This window comes from Bombyx mori, chromosome 17 (genome assembly GCF_030269925.1).
Source record: "Bombyx mori chromosome 17, ASM3026992v2".
In the NCBI taxonomy this organism is placed as follows: domain Eukaryota; kingdom Metazoa; phylum Arthropoda; class Insecta; order Lepidoptera; family Bombycidae; genus Bombyx; species Bombyx mori.
Window position 1 is genome coordinate 13,358,318 of NC_085123.1, and position 20,390 is coordinate 13,378,707.

The window sequence follows — 20,390 nt, forward strand, 5'->3', positions numbered from 1 at the left end:
CACGGAATAGATAAATAAGGTTGGAATGGTAATGTAGGCGGGGCAAGCGTGCCACAGTTATGATTGTACAAACATAACTCGACCGATTCTTTCATTCACCGCGTTTAGTGCGCTTCGGACTACTTGGGCGAACAGATCTCCGCTTTATAGTGCCGTGTTGTGCAATTATAACTTGTAAAACAAAAAATCAGACCTCAAGTATAGAGCGAGCAGGTATATCTTTCGATCGGTAAGTCGAAATTACCATTTAATTACAATATTATTTGTCTAAAACATAAAAATATACTGAGAATTATGAAATTCCAAACATTAACAATATTATTGCAGCAAGTTATAAATAGCATACATTGCGCGATGTGTACTCGCCCAATGAACGCAATGACCAAGTCAGCTTCCAATGTACTACATGCATTGCGTTCTCTACACTTCAATCTTTGAAATTTCGGCCTTTGCCCTGATTGGCCGTGGTGCAGTTTGTCGATAGTGAGGTGACCATGTGGTGAAATAAAGTCATCGACATTTGACATTAATAATTTTTGCATTATTTTATGTTTAATTAATGATACCTAGTATATTCTTAGTGAGACGTATTTTGAGTAAAATAAATATGTATTATTATTATTGAATTATTATCATTGAATTAATGTGAAGGTATAATATAAAGGGACATGTAGACCTCTCATTTACGGGTATTTACTATATTGTCTAAGACGTATTAAAATCTAAGTAAAATGCTATTTGACTTATGCAGTAAATTAAAAATTTTAGGTTTCCTAAAGAACCTAACGCCAGGGAACAATGGATTGACGTGACAGGTAGAAGAAACTGGAGACAAAGACGAGTACTATTTGCTCTAAACATTTTACTGAAAATGATTTTACCATAAAAAAATCAGAATACACTTAGTTTTGAAAAATTCAGTCGCAATTAATAGCAAGCGCCAACTGCTTAACAAATACGTTTTATTCCAGGGACAGTGACTATTTGTAATTAATAAAAGTAAAATAGTTTTCTTTTTCAATATTTATTTCATGTTTCATTTTCTCCATTCATTCATCAGATAATTTATCGATAAAGAATATCGATTTTATCAAGCACTGTCGTGTATGAACTTTTTTATTGCCTTTTTGCGTGTGTGAGTGTGTATGCCTACGGGTGTTTTGTGCTAGTTTGCGAACGCATATCTGTCCTGAGATTTATGTGTGGGTGTTTTTGTTGTGTGCGAAATACTTGTAATCACAGTATGTGTATGTGTAGAAATTAAAATAGTGGGGATGAAGCGGCGACACTGGTTCTAATACAAAATTAGAGCAAAGGCCTTTCCAACCTTATTTATCTATTCCGTGGTAAATACGTTCAATCTTCAAAACTTACAGTTTTTCAAAGAAATCAGATAGTTGCGTGGGACTGTAGATTGAAAGTTTCAAGCGGCTCATAAATAAAACGATTAAATACATTATAGATTACACAGCTTAGCATACGTTCAAATCATTATCGTAAACATAAGAAGAATAGACTGGAACTTTCCAGGTCCCTCGCGCTGTGTCTGAGGGTTAATTTACTCGTCGAGCCCTTCGTCGCAAGAACGATGACCGGCCTTTAGTTCTTAAGTCCCGCCGACATAATCCGTCTGAGAGAAAAAAAAACGCAATTATTACTAAGCTTAGTGCGAGCTTTTTAACATTCTCGATAGCGTAATAGTCAACTCAAATTTGTATGCAATTGGGAGAGCGCCCCTGGCGGCAAATATAGGCAAACGTTCCAATATATTCCATATTTTCAATACATTAATATTGAAAGTATTATAAAAACAAACTAACGAACGTTAATAATGAATGGTAATAAAAACATAATTTAATGGTATTTAAAGTATTAACAAAAAACTGGATGTCTCATGTCAAGCTCAAAAGTTCACACCCCACACCAGTGAACCTGAAAGCTTACCTAACTCATGACACTGGAATGGCTAATTGCATAACCTCCTCCAAAGGCTCCAACATTTTTCCTATGTTATGTCTTACAAAGAAAAATTAAGGACAAGAACAATTATTAGTATATCTGGTATTTTAATGATAGTGAGTCACCTCGGCTAACTTTTATTAAGTAACAATAAGTTATTTTAATATTTATAGCAACAAATTAAATCTAGGTTAATCGGTATCAACAAACGCAAAAGTGGTAAATTATTCTTGAAACTAAGGTAACCAATTTTTTTGCCACGGTAAAGGGAACCATGTTACTTATGACTTATTAGCTTGACTCAATCAGTAAGTATTTACAGTCGGTATCAGTACGTCATTTTGAGAAGGCAGCACGAGAGGAAAACCCTCTTGTCGTGGCCGCCGGTAACTTCATTCCCGATCCTGCGGTAAACAGTCGACGTCGCCCAAAACACGTCATTTCAGACCCTCCCGATCCACTAACGGTGCTTTTAGGTACCCCAAGCACCGATCATCGTTCTCGTCGAATCCTGTGGCTTGCGACGAAGGGCTCAGTGAGTAAATTAACCTATAGAAACAGCCCACTAAGTTTCTCGCCGGATCTTTTCAGTGGATCGCGTTTCTGACCCGGTGGTAGATTCTGCGAAGTACTGCTTTAGGGTTAGTGTCAGCAACGTCCTCAGGTTAGAGCCCCGTCTTGAGCTCACTCACCCGGAGAATCTAGTATAATCCCTCCATAATAGGTAGGAAAAAAAAAAAGTTACTTGTCTTCTGCTGCAAACAGTCGCGGTTTCCGTGTCAAAAGGACGGAGAGCCGTCATACAATACAAGGGAATCTCGACCTCATGGCTTTTTTTTTCCTCAATGTGGTCGGCGTTAGTGGGCCATCAGCTCTTCTTCCATCTACAGCAATAAAAAAAAACTATTCAAATTACTTTACACAGCAATTCTGTGTGTGAAACTGCGGCGACCAGCAGACGACCAAGGTTGAATGGCCCGATTCCCACGCCGGTAAAAACTGTCCTCTGTAAGCGATCGCCTCAAGGTTGCCTATTCATACGTGTCTCCAAAGATGTATAGCTAATTGTGTGCTGTTCCTACTTAATATAATGAGGTAAAACGTACGTTCGGACAAAGGAAAGTTTCATTATGGTATATAATAGTCTGTATTTTGTTTGTTGACTTTAAAACGAATGGCGAATGGAACCGTGTATATTAGAAACACGATCTTGTACATTGAAATTGTATATTCATAATGATATGTAACTTAAAACTAACAAAAAAAAACCGCTTATTTAGCAAACCGACCTAACAATTATTAATTACACCTCTTTTTTTCATCATATTACTACTGGTCAGAATATTAGAGCGAAGTTATAAAACTACATCTTTTTGTATGTATTTTTGTCGGTCCTTGATGTGCATGCAAATTTTTAAGTTCATCAGACGTCTTAAAGTCGGTTAAAATTACGTTCAAATATTCCGTAACACACTTGCAAACGTACCAAGCTGATCAAGGCGTCTATTAAAAGTAATGAATAATTTTGAAAATCAAACAAACATAGTTTTGACTTCGAAAAAACATCTGCAACCAAACTGCATCAATGTATTTTACGAATATTATTCAATTCAAAAATCCTTACAGGTTTAATTTCATGTACTTTTAATTCAACATGAGCCGACGTTTTGAATTTTTTTGCGAGAGCACGATTTCGTCTCGCGAAAACCTCAGGAAATACCATTCCGGTTTTGCTAAGGATGTACGCATGAATGAATATCACAACCTCGCCGATTTACGCTCAAATATCTGAGGTTCCGTTGCTAATGGATGAGACCTCACGGCTGAATAAGCTTTGTTCTGTTGCAATGAGTTAGTGTTGTTAGCGAATGTCAAGTACAACTAGTTTGACCCCGGGCGGTTGACCTCCCATTGGTTAAACTATAATTATTTTACTCAATTATTAAAATATCTTGTATTAAATTTCTTAAGTAGTTTACAATTACGATGTTCCGAATTATAGGATTTTGAATTACATAGTTGTAGATTTAACATCAATGTTAGTTGTTGACAAGCAATTTTTTTAGTTTTTTTTTTGAGACCACTCTATAGCCTGGTCGCGAGACCTTTAAGCCAAGTTTTACATGTTCTTCTTATACAGTAATAAAATTTAAAAAATAATATGAAGCTAAAAGAATATTGATTAATTTGACATTTTAATCAATTGGGGTGAAATTATAATAAATGAAATGAAATGAGATGGGATTAAATAAGGTCTTAGTAAAATGGTGGCTATTTACTAATAGTTTTAAGTGGATTTTTTGGAAAAGCCTGAGAAAACCTGAAATAGCATTTTCCCAAATTTTTTCTCTGTCACAGATGCTAAACAATTAATAAACCACCGACATTAAACATTTAAACCTGAAGAAACACTAACTTAAGAAATTTAAACAATTTACACAAGAAATTCACGAAATCCCGCCAAAAAGTCCCTTACCTGAGTAGAATAAAGAATACATGGATACAGAAAGTCAACTAATTCTTTAGAAATATCTAAACTATTCTAAACCTTACAGTTTCTTAGTCGATAAATCAAAACATGTTCTCTCATGACACAAGGATAGCGTGTGTCGCCCAAGATCATTATTTGTAAATTAATGTTATCTTAATGTCAGAAGCACTTTGGATCAATGAACTTCCTGCTACAGCAGAATCCGTGAAAACTTCTAATTACCTCAGTGCGTAGTCGATTCCTTTGTTTTCATACAAATTAAATGTTATTTTTAGTGTGGGAACAAACAAAAACGTTCATAATTGTGTTTAAGGAATAATTAAAAAATACGATTTGCGGAATTCATTTTAATAATACGTGTGTAAAAAACAAAGATTACAGTTTATTTTTACTTCTTGAGAAGACAATAACTTAGCTTAATATACGATCTTTATGTATTAATATCTAAAGAAAATGATGATATAGTCTATATTTAAATACATTTACATTCCTAGTATCGTTCGATATACATATTTATAGTTTAATATTATAATAAACTTTCACGTTATAATCTGCAACACACAATAATCATGTTTTGGTATCATTACATATTTTCACATTTATTACCATTCGTACAGTAATGACTGTTACTAAACAGTTAAAACTATCGTCACAACAGATTCAAGAACAAACAAAGTTGTCAAACACAGGTGGATAATCAAAAATCGTCGAACCCTATAAAGGTCATGTTGGACTGTGTCTTGGCGTCCGTAAATGCTTACTTTCCGGCCATCTCTTCGCCGTGTATTGCACGTAGCCAGGATCTGTGGGTGTTCCTGAAGCCCTCCCCTCGGCGTCTGTTGGCTCCTTTTCCTCGATGGGCTCCATGGGGAATATCGCCGGCGTATCAGCCCTACGCGACCTCGACGATCCTCGCAAGTAGTCTTCAAGTTGCTGTAAGGTCGGTGTGCTAACCGTCTTAGCTTTAGAAGGCGACTTTGAGCGCTCCCTTTGATCGTTACTTGAGGATTCGTCGTCGAATAAGTTCTTTGGGCGTCCAGGCTTCAGTTTAGCAAAAACAGGGGTTTGCGGTTCGGGTAGATAGTTCTCTCTAACTGACAATTTCCCTGAAAAATTGTCTAAATATTCCCTGAAATATCTGTCGTTGAACTTTGCCAGCTCCTTCTCGTAGTGTAGTCGGTCAGGCTCCGGCATTGGATCCGAAAGCCGGACGTAGTTCTCCATTCCGAATCCGTTCCTCAATGAGCCAAACTTTGATTTTTCGAGAGCGTCTTTTTCCATTTGATCTAATTTCGTCAAGGCAAGTTTCGTTTCGTCAAAGAATTTAGTCTCTTCTTTTTTATCTTTTTCCAGTCTGTTCATTTCCAAATCGAGATCTTTCGGTCTTTCGGCCGAGACGAACCCGTTCGACTTCTCGTTGGTTAGTTGCCCGTTTATTGGGGCAGCTATAGAAACCTTCTTCTCAACTTTAGGGGACGATATAGGGTCGGTCTGGGAGTGATTTGTAGCAGTATACGACCTCGGACCCATAAGGTCTACGAGGAATAATGCTGCGACAAATAATGACAGACTTCCTAGTACTGATGCATTGACAATGAGGTTACTCGGTACTGAATCCAGAGACGCTAACTCCAGGCCACCTGGAAAATTGTTGTCGTCAATCAAATACCATTTTGTTAAATAACGTAGGTACAAGCACATGCAATTGTAGTTGGGCATTTGGTTAGCCCGTCACAAGGATACGCATTGTGTTTACAATTGCGCATATCATTTAAGACTGAATTATCTGGGAAACATTATTTTATCTAAATTTACCTTAAGTGAAAGAAAAAAAAATAGATCTCACAGCACCTTACACACATGGTTAGGAATTACATATATGCATATTTCACTTTATGAAAATATTTGTCTTATCATAACCCATTAATTGTAATAAAGTTTTATCTCTTACCAAGAACAAGGAAGAATAGCATTCCGAGTCCGAGAAAAAACCCTTCCAATAGTCTCCGGCCCTTCGGTAGCTCCTGGAGTACCCTGCCCAGCATCAGTCCGAACGTGATTATCATGTAACCTACATGAAGAAATCAAATAATAGATTACAATAATTGTTACAGCATTCAATCAATTTTGAAACTTTGTAGTATAGAATATAGAGGACAGAATTATGATAGAACAGAAGGGAAACAGATAGGAATAGAATACGCTAATTTTATTGCTTTGCATGTTGTTGAACACAGACGAGCAGTCAATTAAGTTATTACTGGTGGTAGGACCACTTATGAGCCCGCACGGATAGGTAACCGAATCAAGAAATTCCGTAACGAACCTAAAACCTAGCACTCTCACTCTGCCTACTATGTAGCTCGCGTTCAACACATTCACACGTTCCGCCTTTGTGTAGTGTTTGTGAATAAGCGCGCGGCGTGACGTCGCACTACATGCGCATCATGAAAAGTCTGCCCATCTCTTTCTCGCGCGCTCTAGCTTATGAGTGTGAAGGGGACAGTTAATGTTTTGCTTTTGTTAATGTTTATAAATATAGCGTGGTCCTATTTTATTATTATTTAAATATTAAATTATTATTGTCTAATTATAATTGCATAAGTTGATAAAAAATGCTATGCAATAGCTTTATCGCGGCAGTCCCCGAGTGCCACACGTGTATTTTTTTATTTTATTGCTTAAGTGGGTTGACGAGCTTACGGCCCACCTGATGTTAAATATTGTCCTAACCACTGTCTAATTCTTAGAACCTAGACTTTATTGATATATACATTTCTTTGTACAATAACATGTAATATTTGAAGTCTCGCAGTTTATTCGTTCGGATTGTCGATAATCCCATTCGTTCCCGATCTGTTGGAAACTCTGGGTCTGCGGAGGGACTTCGGTTCCCTCTGTATTTTGTACCGTATGTTCCATGGGAAGTGCTCTGAGGAATTCTTTGAGATGATACCATCATCTCGTTTTTACCATCGCACCGCCCACCACCGGAGTAGAGTTCATCCACACTACCTGGAGCCACTGCGTTCATCCACAGTGCGTTTTCAGAGATCTTTTTTGCCATCCGGCTTTGGAATGAGCTCCCCTCCACGGTTTTTCCCGAGCGCTATGACATATCCTTCTTCAAACGAGGCTTATGGAGATTACTTAACGGTAGGCAGCGGCTTGGGTCTTCACTTGGCATTGCTGAAGTCCATGGGCGGCGGTAACCACGCACCATCAAATGGGTCGTATGCTCGTCTGCCTACACGGGCAATAAAATAAATAAAAAATCGTATTGGAGTTTCTTCTTCACGATAAAATAATCCAGAGATAAAGATAAAAAAAACCTAATTCTAGATTAACTTACGGTACGGTTACAAAATCCCCTAAGCCTGCTCCTAATGCTAGAGCTGAAGGCGTCTAATAATAGTCTTTAGAGAATCGAAAAGATTTATGTGTTTTAAGGTTGTTTGTTTTTAGTCTTATTTATTGATTCGAAGTTTATAATACATATCAACAGCATATCAATGCGTCCATATATAACCGGTTCGCGAGACAATGTGCAGCTAATAATAGTAATAACAACATACAATTATTTAAAACGGATCCATTCTAACTGCGTACATGACGGACGCCATTACAATCATGAAGAGCAATTATATTGTTAGAATTTAAATATATAAATAATTTGTTTTGTCGTATAAAGTTTACGTTAAGACTGATTTCGCATTACTACATTATCTGTTTACGTTTCATCTTTGAATATATGAAAATGAATTGCTGTTCGTTAGTCTCGCTAAAACTCGAGAACGGCTGGACCAATTTGGCTAATTTTGGTCTTGAATTATTTGTGGAAGTCCAGAGAAGGTTTAAAAGGTACATAAATATGAAAATGCTCTGAATTAAATAAAAATAACAATGTTGTTTTTCCTTTGATGTGTCCCCCCGTCGGACGGATTCCTTTTGTTTGTTTTAAGTTTATTTTATACAAAAGCTTACGTCTTTTATTTATCGATTGAGGCACTACGAAGTCTGCCGGGTAGGCTAGTTTCAAATAATTAAATATTTGACATTAATCTTGGAAATCGTATATATGCATTATACATTAAAGCGCTTATGGTCTGTAAAATATGTTGACCACTTTCACAATAAGCAACTTTAAGGGTATATTTTACGGCAAGCCGTGCTCCTGGCATTGCCCTTGTTCGTGGCCGACAGAAATCGCATAGCATCAGATGGACCGCATGCTCGTCTAACTACGATACTAACAATTGAGGAACTTTGAAGAAGAATGTATGTCTCTTTATTATATCTATTTACCCGAAACAATTATATTCCCCGTTTTAATACAAAACTTTAAACAAACTCTAACTGGAATAGCCCCATAGCCTACCATAGGCCCCATAAAAAATAGGCCCCGAAAAAATGCCAGACTAATGAAATATTAACGCGAAAGGTATAAAAAATCAAGTCGAGATGACAATTTTCTATAATACTCTTGGCAATTCTGCAATAGCCTCATAAAATCTTACCTCCGTAAATAGCATCAGCGAATGCTCCCCCGACCGAGTCCCACGTGACTGAAGTTAGCAGCGACCACTCCCGGGACAGCTTCTGGAGAAGCAGCGCCAGCCGGGCCTCATCATCCTGCGAGACCCGCCGCGCCACCAAGCACGCCACGCAGAACAACTACAAAATTAAAAACAAAACTTAGTACATAACTATTAGAGTCGTTATTCTTCTCACGTCTTAATGGATCCATTAGATCCAATAACACTTGCATTAGACGCCTTCAGCTCTAACGCTGGGAGCAGGCTTAGGGACCCCGGTAACCGTACTCGTCGTCTAGTGCATCAGCCTACTGAGTTTCTCGCCGGATCTTCTCAGCGGGTCGCGATTCCGTCCCGGTAGTAGATTCATTCGCGAAGCAGCTGCTCTTGAGTTGTTAGGTCTCCGTCAGAGGCGATCGGCCAGCTGTTAGCTAATCCCACCCCTTCTTGCTGACCTTTTGCTCGCCCACCAGTCTTGGTGAAAGTGGAAAGGCCTCCGGGCCAACAGTAATTCTTCAATAAAAAAAATCTTCTTCGTCTTATCAATCATTTCACTCTTGATAGAGTGGTCGTCGTGTAGTATTTGAGGCGAGAAACTTTTTGTTTATTTATTGCCTTTCTAGGAAGACATCAGCAATACCAGGTGCATGGCCAAGTCGCTGCCTACCACTAAGTGCTCTCCGCAAGCCTCGTTTGAAGAAAGTCGTGTCATATCGCTCATCTTGACCCGTTTCACAATGACCCGCCGAACTAGTCATATTAGTAGTAAAATCGTTGCGACGGCTGCGCTTACCCTAACGTTTGTGCGGTAGCTAACTAGTTTTCATACCTGATACGTGTTCAAGATATTTAAAAATACCTTAGGCCGTGACATTTAGTGACAAAAGTATGTTGCAAAATGTTAATTAGTAAAAGATTATAATTACGTAGACAAATGTGACAACTATCATGAAAGACCCGTACCACCAACCTGACTATGTTTGTCGCAAAACTGTCATGCGTTCCGGCTTGAAGGGTGAAACATGTTACACAACGCAATTGAGACTACCGCCTCACTTAAAATCAGGTAGACGAGCTCATCGACAGTAATACATTTCTTTTGCAATACCAGCAATTACGCCAAAACATACCTGTCCATCTTAATTAAGGAAAAGTACATTACGAACAGAGATTAGTTCAAATATTTTAATTACGTATACAAATGTGTCAATTACTTGACAAGTCGTTAAAGAGTCATAAAGATATAGTGAGAAAAGATTTTCCTACGTAATTTTTCAGAAAAGTTCGTATTTATCGTGCTCTCTCAAATAGCTTCAGTACAATGACATTATTCATTTTGGCATTTGATACTAAACAATAAAGTTCCATATTAATCATAGATATTGATGTTTATGAAAATGTCACTCATTTATAACGATCATTCATTCATTGACAGTTCGGGTGTCATCGTATTCCGATAAAGATCAGAGTTTTCCCATGTTTTTCAGTTGTCCACTTCTATCTTCCTCCCTCTATGATCTCCTTCCTCCTGATATTCCTCGCCCCATTGATCTCAAATCTCTTCTTTCCTTTGTCAACTCCCCTTTCGTTTATATTCTTAGTTCATTCATTAACCATAATAATATTAAGCTGTAGTTTGTCTGTCTGTTATCGAACTAACCCCTGTATATATATGTTGTATGTATATTGTATGTATATTGTTTTAGGTAAATCAACAGAGATCCTGTCATCAAACATTCTTAGCTACTCACTTAATTCTTAGTGAATATCTGTGACCTTGCTCGTTCACGAAGCCCGCTATAGAAAGCAGAGTATTATATACACTTGACATTGGCGAAATCTAAAAGGAAACGCCATAAACCTAAGAGATACGAGGGCTGCACTAAAAGTATCGGGAATGGAATATTTCCACTGTTCCTGTCATATTAAAATCTTTTTAATTGAAAACTTCTTGGTTTTAAAAATCGAATACCATTTATTTATTTAAAAAAAGGTTCTCGGTCTTGTCACGAGGTTTTGTCAAACTTGTTTAGTCGTTGAGAAAATGGAATTGACTCCAGAAAATTCAAGAGCGATGATTTATTATGACTTTCGAGGTGGTTTAACACAAAAACAGTGTGTTGACCGGATGATTTCTGCATTTGGTGATGAAGCCCCATCCAAAACCACAATTTATCGCTAGTTTGCTGAGTTTCAACGTGGACGTGTCAAGCTCAGTGATGATCCACGTCAAGGTCGTCCAAAAACTGCAGTCACCCAAGAAAACGTTGATGCCGTGCGTAAGCTGATTGAGGAAGATCGACATGTGACATACCGCGAAATTCAGGCAACTTTAGACATTGGCATGAGTCAAATACAAATAATCTTGCATGAACAATTAGGTGTAAAAAAGTTGTTTTCCCGATGGATACCGCATTCGCTCTGTGAAGAGCAAAAAGCGGCTCGCGTTACTTGGTTCGTCAGAACTCTCGAAAGATTCCACGCAGGATCCTCAAATGCTGTATACAACATTGTATCAGGTGACGAATCCTGGATATACGCGTACGAACCCGAAACAAAAAACCAGTCACGAGTTTGGGTGTTCGAAAATGAGTTAAAGCCAACAAAAATTGTTCGGTCACGGAGTGTAGCAAAAAAAATGGTGGCCACGTTTGTCTCCAAAACCGGCCATGTTACGACTATTCCTCTTGAGGGACAAAGAACGGTTAATGTAGAATGGTATGCTAGCATTTGTTTGCCACAGGTCGTTTCTGAACTCCGTAAAGAAAACTGCAACCGCCGCATCATCCTCCATCACGACAATGCGAGTTCTCACACCGCGCACAGAACAAAAGAGTTTTTAGAGCAAGAAAACATAGAATTATTAGACCATCCGCCGTACAGCCCCGACCTAAGCCCTAATGATTTCTATACTTTCCCTAAAATAAAGAATAAATTGCGTGGACAGAGATTTTCATCACCTGAAGAAGCTGTGGACGCCTACAAAACGGCCATTTTGGAGACCCCAACTTCCAAATGGAATGGTTGCTTCAATGATTGGTTCCATCGTATGGAAAAATGTGTCAAATTTCGCGGAGAATACTTCGAAAAGCAATAAATACATTTTTAAATAGTAATGTTGTGTCACTTCGTTAATTCCCGAAATTTTCAGTGCCGCCTATGTAGATAGATAGAGTTTTCCCGAAGGGAAATAATTTCTCACTACATCGATAGCACATTTTACGATGCCCCCATCTGTGTGCTTAGTGCGAGTTTTTTAACGTTCTCGATAGCGTAAAAGTTAGCTCATATTTGTATGGAATCGATTACGTACGTTTGCCGCTAGGGGCGCTGTTTCAACTGCATATAAAATTGACTTAACTTTTACGCTATCGAGAACGTTATGAAACTCGCACTAAGCACCCAGGTCTGTTATCGCATATCCCTAACAATAACAACCAAAATAGATAAATTTCAACAAAAACATATCCACTGCAGCGGTAGTTGCAGAGGAACATAATTTTTCCCTTTGACTGCGATAATTCCTCACCGCTCAGTGACGTCACAACAAATCGTGGGAGTGACTTTGAACTGCTTGACTATGGATAAACGACACAATAAACACACGCGCTCTGAATGCTTATACGTCAAGGGTTCAACTTGTTACACAATATTTTGGTAGATTTATTACGCGCGCAAACTAAACAGGCCCGTAATGCTGTGGAAGACGGGCAGATACTTATTATGCATTAACCAAATAACCAGAGAATACTCGGCATCGTTTGATTAGATCTTAGATAAACGTAAGATAAATCACGTCGAAGATACAAAACAGAATACTATCTTTAGCATTTACAAATTTACAAAGTAAGGGCGCTTTGTACCAAACGCAATTCAAACGAGGCTTGTGGAGAGTACTAATTATAGGTAGGAAGCGGCTTGGTTCTGCCCCTGGCATTGCTGACGTCCATGGGCGAGGGTAATCACTAGCCATCAGGTGGGTATACTCGACTACAACGGCAATAAAAATCTTTTAAATGTGATTTGAAAACTACTCTAAATTAATTTAAATAGAGTTCTCTGATAGACAATGGATTCCTTAAATTTTTTTACTTCAGGTGGGTCACATTTAAAACACGTATTTTTAGAGATAATAAATTGATTCAACTCCAAAACGACCTAGCAGCTACGAGCGCATACCCCGCCTGGTCTTAAGCTAATAAAAGATCGATAATTAACAATAATTATAATTACAATTATAACCACTTCAAAATAGGTTCACATCAGCGAAAAGCTATAGGTACTATCACATTAAAAAGTATTTTTTTCACATTGGTATTAATTTACTAACCATGTCAGCAACTTGGTAAAACTTATTGAATATTTAATAATAATAAAAATTGTGACCGTCCTTAGTGCTTTAAGCATAAATGATTATTATTATAATACCAGGAATTGATTACTTTAAACACGTTGCGTGCGGATTTTTCACGAACAAGGTTTTCGTGCTTAGGACAAAAAAAACTGGTGTCATAATTCGGATGATTTACAGTGTTACTCCTCACTTGAGAAGTAATTACTTCTATGTTGGTCATACAAAATGACGACCTATTAATTTTGTATGATGATTCATATAGTAATTACATTTATTTTACCTACGCAGCCATGACAGAGTATACTGACTTTTTCATTGATATTAAAACGTGTTTTTATTACCTACGAATTATAATTATGAGAAAAAGCGTGAGATTAATCTTCTGGATAAACTAAAATTAGTCATAACATAATTGCCTCTCATGATCAAAACTGAAAAATTTCCGCAAAATACTTGTTTACTGTCTTATTACTTTTAATACTCAAACTAACAAAAAAACAAACAAAAGACGAGATTACTTACGAATATATTATATTAAGTATATATTATATTATGAATATATTTTATTATAACAGCTATTTGATTTAAAATATATTTTAAACTTGCGCGTCATATTTTTATAACAAGTTTATTAATTGACTCTTATTTAATAAGGCACTGTTTAAATACCATTGTTCTGTCTACAAACTTGACTACCTTTACGTTAGAAATATGTAAATAGTAAAATAGGAATTACTTAAATGTTCCAGACCACACGATCTACAATTTGTAAGTTATACCAATCTCGTTTATAACAAAATTTAGAGGAGAAGATATCAAATCTAAAGCCCTTAACTGACTTCAAATGCATAAGGTGGATTTTCTCAAATGAGTGCGTAGGTGTATTTTATTTTTGTAAGGCAAGATCTAATTGAATTAACATCAGTCACAGGACTAATTTCAAGAGATATGTGGGAGGTGTTGTAGATGTCAAGTTAAATAAGACGCACACTATAAAATTAGCACATAAAAATCGAAATGAGTTAAAGGTCAAACTTCCTAATTGTTGTCGACTAACTTAGCTAATTGTTTGCAGCACGAGATTGCGTGGCTGTCAATTTTTATAAATCTTCATTTATTTGGCAAATATCTAAATATATGTAATTACGATTTTGCAATTGGATGCCGAAATACAAAGTCTTTTTAAAACAAGAACGAGCGTTAATTACGCAATTAAAACTAATATTTTTTGTGTCTATTTGTGAATCATTTTATGTCTTTTATATTGTTATAAAACAGACGAGCTGTTTTGGTACTAATTTATTAACGAAATCCTACACTAAAACTTAATCTACTTTAAGATATAAGACCGAAACCTCACTTGAGATACGTGCCGAATTCATGCCAAACCGCAGGACTATTTTGATTTAGATATAGCTCGGATTTTCCTGCGGTTCACTTCCCACCGTCTACCACAGACAATGATTACCCAGATTATATTTTTTACGTATTTTTTTAAGTCCCTTGGATTTGGAAATAGTATAGTAACTGGCAAGATTGCAGGCAAAAGATCTCGTGGCCGCAATCCAATGCGCTGGTTCGACAAAATCCGCACCACTCTGGATACCACAGTCTACGATGCCATACACACCGCCGAGAACAGAGGAAGATGGTGAAACATCATCCAGAGAAGGATAATAGGGGGAGATGGTCACGACCCTCAGACATGAGGAATGCTACTAAAGGAGGATTTGGAAATACAAATTACCGACTAAAAATCCTTATAACAGTCAAGCTTACAGTCAACCTAGTGGTTAGTCAGGGGTGTATCCAAATTTCAATCTACCACGAAGAAAACTCGTTTATAAAGGTAATGTAAGTGGAAATGTAAATAACACTTTGTAAACACCACGGATGGCGTTATATCGGATATCGGATGTTACGTAGTAAAAAATATTTATGGAAACGCACTGTAGGTCAGCGTAGCGACTGACTTAGTATCTTTATACCGAATTTAAATATTTGTGACATAATTTTGAAAAAATAAACTTGATTGTGCTTACCAATTAATGTTTTTAATGATTATTAGAAGTTTGATTTTATTATGAATATGAAATTTAAAAAAATGTTACATCGATTGTTATAACATTTTTTTACAGTAGGAAGTCATGCCTTTAAACACGTCTTCCCAATTCGGAGTTTTCTAAGATCGGAGTTTTAGTTATATCGAATTTTATTTTATTGTGAGTTTTCTTTGTTAATTTATTTTGAACTTAGCATATACCGCGAGATGTAAAAATTAACGAGTATATAAACAGCTATAATAAACGTTCGGCTGTTACGTACATACATGTATAAACTGGGTGTTTAAAAGTTACTCAGAGTTACATCTATAACGTGGTGCATCGCTAGGTATAATAGAACAGAGTAGATTTGACAAAAACCTGAATCGCGCTAACGAAACTTTCACAATCTTTGCATATAATATACAAATTCCGATCAATGATATTAGGCTCGCAGTTCTGTAGGGGAAAAACGCACATTCGGTCTTCGTTTTGTTATTTTCCACGTTTGTATTGGATTGGAGTCAACATAGACTTATTCGAAAGAGAGAAAATTCCCTTATTACCTGCAGTGTACCTACCTGACTGATGTAAATGTTTTTACGGGAAAATTATTAAATTACCTCATAAATTACATCTAACTTAAATAAAAAGGATTAGTAGACTGCAAAAACGAGCTCACGGTCCATTTAGTATTACGTGTTTTTTTTATTGTTTAGTTTAGTGAACAAGCTCACGGCCCACCTGATGTTAAGTGGTTACCGGAGATATCTACAACCTAAATGCCGCCACCCAACTTGAAACAAGAATTCTAAGGTCTCAGTTTTTACAGTACAACGGCTGCTCCACCCTTCAAACCGAAACCCATTACTGCTTCACGGCAGAAATAGGCAGGGCCATCGAAGCCATACAAATCAAATGCTTCAGCGTGCCCTAAGACACTAGAACGATGCCTCAATTGTATTCTACACTATCCTACCCTACTAACAAACGGGAATGCACGCCGACAGGATGGTGAGTACCTACCCCTACGGGCTCAAAGGACGCTCCAACCTTGGTTCTGCACTTAAATGCAATTCGAATTAATATTCTTAAGGATATTTCTTATGATTAAATCGCACATCACATTTTATTTTAAAGCTTCAAAACAATTATTTTTAATGACACTTTTAAATGTTATATGTGTGAAGCAACATTGGGTTTGTTAGTAAACCGAACCAATAACGATTACCAAACGAAGCCTTTCTACATATGATGTAACTACTCACGAATTCGACTATCTTGAGCGCGACCCACTTGTCGCATACAACCATGGCGATAAACTTTACACAACACTACCGAATCCCAACTATGTACGGCATTAGACTCATAGTCTGCAGACGACCGCCCGACGCGGCTGCAGCGCTTTGAATACGGCGAGTGCTAGGATTCGTAGAGAAGCGACATTGAAAGGGCTCGTTGTCGCGTCGATGCAAATACCTTAGATGCAGGCGATAAATCGTAATGTGTTGTTTGAGCCGGTCGATTAAGCAATTTATACTTTATTTTATAGGAAGATACTTGTCGCGCTAACCAATTGCGTTAAGCTTGTGATTATCAGAGATTACTGCTATAGATTAGTGATCGCGTCCAGGCACCGACCCTGTTTCTGCCTCAAAGGAGCAGCGCTTTTCGGCTTAAAGGCTGGAACGCCAATTACACAATAAAATTAAACTACGTGGATGGTTCATGGGGTTGTCTATTTAATCTGTAGTAAAGTCTAAGAACTCAAAAAAGTACAGTAGTTAAGTTTCTTGTAACTAGTTGTCAATTGATAAACTTTTTAGAACATACAGATTGAAGAATACTATTATAAATTTGCTTTTTTTGGCCACTAGGGCACAGGGACCTTACACCTCACCGTCCTGCGGCTGTTGAGAAGAAGATGAATACCATGTTAGACACAAATAGGCGAATTTCAACCCAGCCCTTCAAATCTAAATGCATAATAGCTTCGCGGTTGAAATCTACGAAGTATATCTATAGAAAAATATTATTTGTCCTGTATGCGCTCTTAATCCTAAGCCTAATGACAGAAATATCATAGTACCTACCATAAACGAAAAAATGGTGGCACGCCGCGAGTAGTTCGATGTTTTAAATACAGCAAGACGTTTTCAAAAGGGACAGTGGCCTGGTTTCTTTACTTTACTAATAAAAACATCTAAAGGCCGATATCGTATAACCGTATCTTCTAAAACAAAAACAAAATTATATTAGATTTTGCGCCCGAACTATTGTATCAGTTTTATTTACTAGCGACCTATTGTTGTTTCTGTTGATTATTGAATTATCTAGTTAAATTCCTAATTCAACCACAGACCGATTTTGGAAACTATATATTGAAGACAAAGGTAGGAATGTAGAAGGTAGGTGCCTCTAAAACATCATACTTTACCGTTAGTATCGTTCTCCTAAGCATAATTAATATAAAATATTAGAAACGAGGCTTGTGGAGTTTTTTTTTTATTGCTTAGATGAATGGACGAGCTCACAGTCCACCTGGTGTTAAGTGGTTACTGGAGCCCATAAATATTTACAACGTAATTGCGCCACCCACCTTGAGATATAAGTTCTAAGGTCTCAGTATAGTTAGAACGGCTGCCCCACCCTTCAAATCGAAACGCATTACTGCTTCACGGAAGAAATAGGCAGGGTGGTGGTACATACCCGCGTGGACTCACAAGAGGTCCTACCACCAGTAAACCAGTACCAAAGTATTAAACGGTAGGCAGCGGCTTGGCTCTGCCCCTGGCATTGCTGACGTCTATTAGCGACGGTAACCACTTACCATCAGGTGGGCCGTATGCTCGTCTGCCTACTCGGGCAATAAAAAAAAAAACAGACTTCAGTGAAATGAATGCATATATTTTAATGCAGTATTTTTAGTTGCCTTTTTCGTTATCTGTTCGAAGTCAGCCAGCCGTGTTATCTATCGCTTTTAACAGTAGCTTATCACCTTAGGTTCCAATAGGTGAAGTAATGCACTGCACAATTAGGATGGAAAATCATTTATCATCGTTATTCTTATACGTGAAGTCGTCGTGGCCTAAAGGATAAGACGTCCGGTGCATACGTGTTGAGCGATGCACCGGTGTTCGAATCTCAGGCGGGTACCAATTTTTCTAATGAAATATGTACTCAACAAATGTTCACGATTGACTTCCAAGGTGATGGAATAACATCGTGTAATAAAAATCAAAATCAAACCCGCAAAATTATAATTTGCGTAATTACTGGTAGTAGGACCTCTTGTGAGTCCGCGCGGGTAGGTACCGCCGCCCTGCCTATTTCTGCCGTGAAGCAGTAATGCGTGTCGATTTGAAGGGTGGGGCAGCCGTTGTAGCTATACTGAGACCTTAGAACTTATATCTCAAGGTGGGAGGCGCATTTACGTTGTACATGTCTATGGGCTTCAGTAACCACTTAACACCAGGTGGATTGTGAACTCGGCCACCCATCTAAGCATTCTTCTTTAACGTTCGCTTACTGCTGGGCATCGTGACCACTTGTAATTTTTCTTCTCCTTAAACTATCACCAACTGCTTTCGTGGCTATTAAAATATCGTCCAGTTCTTTAAAACAAGTTTGTTCGTCAAGAAAATTATTAGATTTTCATAATATAACGCCAGATAACATTATTTGTTGAAGTTGAACACACTCCAAAAAACGAGGTGTAACGGAAATTAGAGTTGACATTAGAACGTAATTTTTGAGTAAAAATACATACAATAAAACATTTATTTGCCCAATCGTTGCAACTTACAATTCAAAACATTCATTTATTTATTAGGCCTTATGTCTATATCTAAGGCCTATGTCCAGCAGTGGGCAGATAAAGGCTGATGATGATGATGATGATGATGATTTATTTATTGCACTTAGATACGTTGAAATAACGACAATTCAAAGTTAATGAGAAATAATAAACCTATAACGTGAACAATGGGCAGACTTACCGCTGAAACGCATCTCTTCCAGTTAATCTTACTTACTCCCAAACTACTTACCTCCGGGACATCGAAATTGTTGTTTTAAAGTATATAAGGTGAATATAGGCATTTACAAAAACACGTAAATTAAGTGCATTATTGTATAAAAGACAGGAGAACCCAAGTGTAATCTATCGGATAGTTTTCTTTGACATCGATTTAAAACAGCGATGTTCTAACATCCAGGTTTTAAGTAAAAATATAGATGTTCTAATATCGATGTTTTTATGTATTATATCCCATCCCTATACAGTGTGGAAGTTACGGAAACCATAGACCTATATAGTAGGGACACGACATATTGTTCTATACGTACAATTGCTTATATAAATAGCACCCATTTTGAAGGCACACACATAAACATATATCTATCTCGTTCTTACTCAGCACTTTAACTCGCAGGAAAACAATATAACAGTATTTCAGTGCGTACATAAAATGAAACATGAATATACGTAAATATCTCCGTCTCCGTCTAATGAGGCCGAAAATCCGCCATGTTGTGCGCACCAAATGTCATTGTCACGTCAGTTCGGCCGTCTGTTTTGGGTTGTACATTAATTATTGACTTTGATATCGATCTAATATGATTGCTTATATAAAATTTCATAATTTATCATGCTTAGCACATACAAAAATAATAATTAAAACGTATTTTATAGGATCTCAAGAAAGTCGATGTCCTAAAACTATTATCTATATGTATTTAAATTCATTATGGAGCCCTCATCCGAAAAATCCATTTTTCGGTCGGAATCTATTGATCATGACACTAATCATAAATACCGCTTTAAAATATGTCATCAAAACATATTTAGACATTCTGTTTAGATATTTCGGGAAAAAGGCTACCGACAAAATCTCTTCGGAACTATTTAAATAAAATAGTTTTATTCCGCAGTGAGTAAAACACTATTGTAAATTTGTTAAATTTTTAATAATTAAGTGATTTTAGAGAGGAAGTCACAAGGAATGACG

General features: G+C 37.2%; 1 protein-coding gene across 3 annotated transcripts; it reads right to left on the bottom strand.

The window, feature by feature from the left end:
• Nucleotides 1–4,782: 4,782 nt before the first annotated feature.
• On the bottom strand, nt 4,783–16,982 carry LOC101738864 (uncharacterized). Of its 3 annotated transcripts, none has more exons than XM_004932513.5 (4): nt 16,650–16,982; nt 8,968–9,124; nt 6,402–6,521; nt 4,783–6,090 (listed from the first exon to the last, which is right to left on the bottom strand). In XM_004932513.5, the coding sequence occupies exons 1-4, from the start codon at nt 16,692–16,694 to the stop codon at nt 5,174–5,176; spliced, it is 1,239 nt and encodes a 412-aa protein (XP_004932570.1). In that variant the 5' UTR covers nt 16,695–16,982; the 3' UTR covers nt 4,783–5,173. The 3 variants fall into 3 exon arrangements, with proteins under 3 accessions (XP_004932570.1, XP_062529435.1, XP_062529434.1); XM_062673451.1 differs by lacking the exon at nt 16,650–16,982 and adding an exon at nt 12,515–12,696; XM_062673450.1 differs by lacking the exon at nt 16,650–16,982 and adding an exon at nt 10,116–10,368.
• Nucleotides 16,983–20,390: the final 3,408 nt, after the last annotated feature.